Source organism: Neodiprion pinetum, chromosome 1, assembly GCF_021155775.2.
Source record: "Neodiprion pinetum isolate iyNeoPine1 chromosome 1, iyNeoPine1.2, whole genome shotgun sequence".
Taxonomy (NCBI): domain Eukaryota; kingdom Metazoa; phylum Arthropoda; class Insecta; order Hymenoptera; family Diprionidae; genus Neodiprion; species Neodiprion pinetum.
In genome coordinates, this window is record NC_060232.1 from 33,619,394 (window position 1) to 33,626,229 (window position 6,836).

A 6,836-nucleotide genomic window follows, 5' to 3' on the forward strand; every position below is an offset into this window, starting at 1 on the left:
CTTACGCACTTATGTCAGAACCAACAAACTAAGCATTTTATTCAAATAAACAGAAGAACATTTACCGGAATGCATTTATTGACCAAGCCTTACCTGGTAACGGTGTATCCATTCCGATATCCTCTGAAATTTTTATCGAAAATGAATCACTGTTAAAGACCGGCGCAAGGTCGTCGACATCTGTGACAACGATGGTGATAACTGAGGTAGCTGTATCGGCTGGAATCTCGTTATTTATCAGTTCAGTAGCTTTCACTGTGAACGTATAAATTCCCCCGTTTTGCAAAATGTTCGTATCTTCACGGTCTAGAAAGGCACTGGTGGTCATTAACTTTCCGACACTGATGTCTCCTTCTCGCGTAACCGCGAGTTCGAAATGCCCTGTATCGTCATCCTCGAGACTGAGCAGCAAAGGCCTCGGTTCTCCGGTGTCACCATCCCGTGCTCTAACTGTCAGAACAGTGTGTCCTGCTGGGGTATTTTCAGGAAGAGCTGCACTGTATGGAGCGTTCAAGAATGTTGGTGGCTGATCCTAAACGACAGTAAAAGCATTAGTAAGCCTTGTGGAAGTTTGTACTCCTCTGTCAAAGATCACCGTTACCATAATTGGGTCAGAAATCATACCTGAACATCTAGAACATCGACAGCAACAGTAGCTCTGGCATGTAGTCTTTTCGCTGGATCACTGGCTCCATCAACGGCGACAAGATTGATGAGATAGGAATTCCTTCTTTCGTAATCCAAGGGACTCGCCAACGTTATACGAACCTCATAACGACCTTCCGCTAACTGGAAGTAAAACACAGTTCATTTGAATCGACGATTCTGGCAGCCTACTAGTATCAGCTGAAATGAATTTTTTTCCATAGGTCGAACCTTTTCCGTATTGACGTGGAAGACTTCGCAAACGTCGTCATCTCGGGACGATGCTGCACACCGTACAACAACGTCAGCATTGACGCCTCCGTCTTCGTCAGTGACAGTTATGGTGCCCGAAGGAAGTAGTACACTGCCTACTTTTGCACTCTCGGGAACCCTGGCAGCATACGGACGACCATGGTAAACCGGTGGATTATCATTTTCGTCGAGAACGGCTATCTCTCGACGAAGAGATACTGTATTAGGTTCAGAACCCGCAATACCCTCATCTGAAAAGAAATAAAACGCCTATGACCTTAGAATAAATAAGTGTGACTGGGTGTGTATTTCTGGAATTGAGTGCTAAGTAGCTCGAACAATGTCCGAACAAGTGTCGAAACACTTTTACCATTCAATATCGTACACTGCGTGAATTAACCAATGAGAATATTCTGCAGCACCTGCCAACCGACATTCACTTGCAGAATCGGCTAGCTGTGGCCTGTTAAACTATGCGGCACTGGTTATGAGTTACAAACGTAAAGTGCATTTGTGACATATTCAATAACGGTTTAATTTGGTACCAGTTATGCTAATGATGACTTCTATCAGATCCTGGGTCTCTCTATCCAACGCCTTCCTAAGGATTACAACGCCAGTTTCTCTATCCACCGTGAAGTACTCTCCACTGATGGAATAGTGCACTCGGGAATCCTCGGGGTCCTCACCCTGGAGAGTGTAGACTGGCGCTCCAGGTGAAGTGCTCTCGGAGACGGCCAGACGAGCCATATCTCCACCAGGTATAAAGTGCGGTGCTCTGTTCACCACTTGTCCTCGAACGGAGGAACTCGTGGCGACGAGCACGAGCAGAATTGTCAGCATCCTGACCTGGTTGACAACAGTCAAGCGTTAAATTAGCTGGCCATTGATAAGAAACTAGATTACGGTGTTTGCTACCGACATGACAGCAAGATCAGTACGTGCATCTAAGAGACTTTTTGCCGAAGCCATCGCCAATACGACCGTGGCAATGCCCGAGCGTGGGTGGCAACTGGCAAAACGTGATTCTCAGCCTGCTTCGTCCCACGTTTAGCGTTCGCGGTGCAACTGGAACATATACCTGGCGTCCAACTATTCGCTGATTCTAGACCGTCTATATAAGGAATCGAACAGTGTGATGGGGAGCACCCTCATGCGCTACGTGCAGGCATCGCGAAGCCGTTAGAAATCGTTTTCCGTTTCAGGTCTGAAAGGTTTTGCTCTGTGGCCGTACCGTAAGCACGGGATGTCGTTCGGTAAACGAGAAGAAAAATACGTGTGTATAACTCATTATGTTCTATTGCGACGCACTTTCTGCCCGCAGCTTTCTAACGGGTGGGTCTTAGGCGTGTATCTGCTAGGAAAACGAGAGACTGAAAACCAGATAGGGGGAACTGCATGGTCGTTGCGGGATATTCACAATGTGGTGTAGTGCGCAATATGAATATACGACGCCACGAAAATCTTTCGCAACGTAACCATTGTGCGCGAGATAATGTCCGGCAGTTTTCGCTCTTCTGTTTAATACTTCTTACAATTAAATCGAGGTGCGCTACACGCCGCTGCTGGAGCAACTCTCACTTTTCGTGTACCAGCTGACGTTCGAGATCAGTTACAGCGATTCTCAGGCGTTTACGATCCTCGGATTGATTTCAAAAGTTGACAGCTTGTAAGTTTCAGAAATAAGAGCAGTAAAAATTTGTTGAATTCGACATCTTCAAATAATTTAACCATTCCATGATTCGACCGCAGTGAGATCAACGACTAAATGCTTCTACTAGTGACAATCTCCGAGATTTTCTGTTTTGCGGTACGGGGGAATTTCCGCAAGACTTCCGCGTTCTAAAGACTGTTTTTACAAGTAGCGGGACTCGGGAAGTTTGCGATTAATCTAAATATCGACTAAAATCTAGCTACTACGTGTCTTCCCGCTAATATCAGTATCTCCTCGAACAATTATTGGCTGCCTGGAATACCCAAGAAATCTCATAACCGATGAAAGAATCATCGAGTTGGTCAGGCATGGATTGGGTACAGTTGTCGGATTGCACTGAAGGACATCTATATCCTGTTCCGAGCATATTAACAAAGGACCTTGTACGCAGCTATAGTCGCTGCTCGGTAAAAACTTGTTCGACACCTTGTCGCCGGTTGCATTTCGATTTAAAACCGTTCTATAGGTAGATGCTGCAAGAAACGCTGAAAGATTTATCCAACAAGTGAGATAAGACTAGCCGGCTATTGTTATCGCACATTGAACGGTTTCTCTCTACTTGCGTACCTATGTACGCAATATAACACTGCAATGCGGAAAGTTTTAAGGCAAAGACCGTGACGAAGACCGTTGTACGTGTGAATATAAATCATGTTATGTCTCCTTTAACAACTTCAAAACAAGGGGAAAGTCTTCTGGTATAAGTTGGGCAGGCTGTAAACGCGTGCCATACTGAAAATATGAGAGTTGAAAGGATCCTTAATTCTCCGCCATCACAGAGTTGCGTAAAACCAATTTTACATCGCAGTCAGCCTCCGGATATATCTATGCGTACATGCTATAAAATTTATATAACTCGACGCTTGTGTATACATATATACAAAGTGATATTCTCTCTAGATAAACTCCGAATGTCGACGTCGTTCGGCAATATTATTCACGAACTCTTGTGGCTACCTTTCAAATTCAATCCCGGTGATTCAGTGTCACTCCTTTCCATGCCGTTATACGAGATCTTGAGGTTGGGAAACAAAGGTCACGATTCTAGGCCACAACGATCTGCAACGCATCCACTACTCTTAGCGTTCGATAATATTTTCAGCATCGCGAATTAGAAGATTTAAGCAACATTGCTTCAACTCCGGATCCGTTGCGGACTACGAGGCATTTCATATTCCAGCGTTAAAATCTCCGAGTCTGAAACTCGTTTCCGCGCGCGATTTTAGTCTCGCCAGGGCTGGAGGAAAAAAAGACGTATCAGTTTACTGACCCCGAAAAAACACTCGTCTATATCGCCGAACCCTCTACGGCTAAAAAATGACCCTGCGGTCGATATTCTTTGTTCCCATGCTCTTTACGTTATTTTTTACGAATATCTCTCGTCTCGACTGAACAACTCTTTCAAGCACCGCAGTGTAACTTATGCCGAGGTAATTAAGCGTCGTTGATAAGAGAAAAAATAATTCGTCCTTCGCCGGCCAAAAGCAAACGACATAGATTTTGTTCCTTAATCAGTAACTGTACTTATCCGACAAAATTTCGGTGCGAGACATCCCAAGAATGAAATGTCCGTGCGTACAAACGGCGTTAATTTTATACGGCTATAGTTTAACGGCAGTAAGCTACTCGAGCGTAGGAAAAAAACACCGTTATCACCCGGTTACCTACCTACTTTGAGCGTGTGGTTATGCACAACACAGCCCTACCTCTTGATCCACTAATTACCGTAACACCGTGAGTAAACAGGAATTTCCATTTTCATGAGATGGTTTTACAATCGTTCTCTGAAGCACGAGCCTACGCGCTTCGAACTCTTGTCCCTGATTTGGTTTTAAAAATTTGACGAATTTTTTCGAATCGCTGATTGCGTAAACTTTGCGCTGAAGAGAAGGGATATGGCTTGCGGACGTATATAAGAGAAGAAGAAGCGACTGCAAAGTGAACTGCCGATGTATGCTATAGCTGCGACTTACCTCATAGGCTAAAATCCAACTTTCCCGACGGCAAAAATTTTCTGGCTATCCGCAAGAATAACGGATAGGTCACCACATGCACGACACCTTCACGACACATACAGCACACTCAATAAAACGTCCGTTCTTCATCGAACCGGCGCATCGTTCGACGTCGATGACATTTTTCACTTAAAATATATCGCTAACTCATTGTATCATGTAGCAATGCCTTGTCAATCCTTAACCAAAGCCTGTACTTATACTCGGTCAAAATTTATCCGTACAATCTGCAAAGCGGCTAGCGGAGAGACACCGCATCGTAAGACGAAAGGTATGCGACTGGCACGACCGCCACGAGTCGAAGGAATGGTTCTGCCCGCCGGTTAGCTGCCTCATTCTATAGTCTCTTCGAGTTAATTCTCGCTTCTTACCTGCCCGAAAAAAAGTATCCTTTCTTTATTTCACCTGCTGTTTTTGTCAGTTGGCGAATTCTCATATTGCTCAGATCGCGTGTACCTCTGTTAAGGTGATCCGAGGTCAATTTATACATTGCACAGAATAAAGGGCACGCAATTTTTTTCAAATTCTGATAACGAGCACCGATTTTCAGACAGTGAAAAGGTGATGCGAGTCGTTTGAATTCGCAGAGGGGTAGCGAAACTCTTCTGTCAGTAAAAAGTACACGATCCGCAGCCCCTGCCCTTTGCATACATTTGGTAATTATTTATAGAGTACTGACGGGCTTAAAGAGCGACTACGCAAAAAGGCTGAAAGGCCAACATCGAACGATAAAAAGACGTGTGGATTTTCAAAGAGGAATGGACCGGCGGCCGCCTCTTTGGGCTGCCTGAAATTTTAGTGAGGCGAAACTGCGCGTGCACGCAGTGGCTTGTAATACAGGAATACCCGACGAGGATGAAATGCTGAGTCGGATCCCTGGGGAGCAACGAAGACGGGAGATACTCACCCCAGATCCCAGAGAGGAAGATGGCGACTGAATGAAACCGGGGAGGGGGATAGGTACAGTTACCAAAGCTCGTCGCTGTCGCTGTAAATACACGCAAGGCTTACAACGCGCATACCTGCAACAACCAAGGCGATAAATTGTTGGTCCTCGCCAGCGAAATCGGCAATTTTTTTCAGTGCTGCAAAAGAATAGGATAAGAATTTGTTTTACAAACTTTTGTCGAATTTCCACTGTCCATCCTCCAGATTGAAGGATGGTACGAACAGCGTACGGAAACGTGGATACCACTAGACATGTGCCGACTTCAACGGTTTATCGACCCAAAGAAGACATTACGCGGATTACCGCTGACCTACCACAGCGTAACCGATTTGTGTCAATCGGTCACGTGGCATGCTTGAGCGCATGAATCTGGGCTATGCTTCTTGAAAACGCACGTTTAATTCGCAACTTGATGGTCCTAGGATGGTTTGAATGGAAAATATGCCGCAGAGGCTTGAAATAATTGATCAAATCGAGTTAGAAGCTATTGCGCATTCGTGTGCCGATGGTGTAAATTTAACACTTGTTCACCAACAGCTTTCTTTCTGGGTGACTTACATTTTGATAAACTGTAGGTAAACATGATAAATTGAATTCATTAAAAATCTTTACATGACTGAAATAAATTGATCACACACTTCGGTTCAGCGATTCACTCTCAACAAATTTCGAGCCAGCACCTTCCATGATTCTAAGGATTCCCAAAATTATACCATGAAGCGTTAAATGATGGAAAGTTCAAACTAAACATGTCGCAGATCACGATTTACTCGAATTCACCTAAGGATCGATATATTATACCTACTTCTGTAAATCTAAACGAATACGTTCACTTCCATCCCATATTCCAAGTCCTATTTACCTATCTGAAATCGAACCTCACGACAAAACATTATTTTATAAATTCACGGATGCAGTAGTAACGGAATTATGAACTGCCACCACCCGTATAGCAGAGTTGGTTGGTTTCGCGCTCTCGATTGCGCATGAAATATTGTTAACCAAGAGTTAACGAATATTGGTGTCGGTATAAAGGTCCACTCGAGTAGAGCGCATACCTGAACCTACTTCACCGACTCTATTCAATGACCCGATATCGAGACCAGCATGGACCCTTTCGCGCCGGGCATTTGAAACAATCGAATTCGTTAAGGCCCGGCATCGATCAGATTCGAGGAGCGCGCAGGTACGCCCTGAGTTCAGCAAACCGTGGGACCAGTTGGGCCCGGGTTCGCCTTTCGCTAAAATTCCCTGGTCTCAC

The 6,836-nt window shown here is 44.8% G+C and overlaps 1 protein-coding gene across 3 annotated transcripts in view; it reads right to left on the bottom strand.

The window, feature by feature from the left end:
- Positions 1-4,913, bottom strand: part of Cad74A (cadherin 74A) — a 23,909-nt gene extending 18,996 nt beyond the window's left edge. For all 3 annotated transcript variants that reach the window (XR_006881272.2, XM_046608782.2, XM_046608784.2), the window contains exons 1-5: positions 4,585-4,913; positions 1,443-1,746; positions 877-1,148; positions 625-789; positions 94-532 (exon numbers count right to left, since the gene is read on the bottom strand). Coding sequence is in view for 2 of the 3 variants with exons in the window: in XM_046608782.2 (XP_046464738.1) it covers positions 94-532; positions 625-789; positions 877-1,148; positions 1,443-1,740 (1,174 nt within the window). In the remaining variant the exon portion in view is untranslated. The remainder of the gene's footprint in view (positions 1-93; positions 533-624; positions 790-876; positions 1,149-1,442; positions 1,747-4,584) is intronic.
- Positions 4,914-6,836: the final 1,923 nt, after the last annotated feature.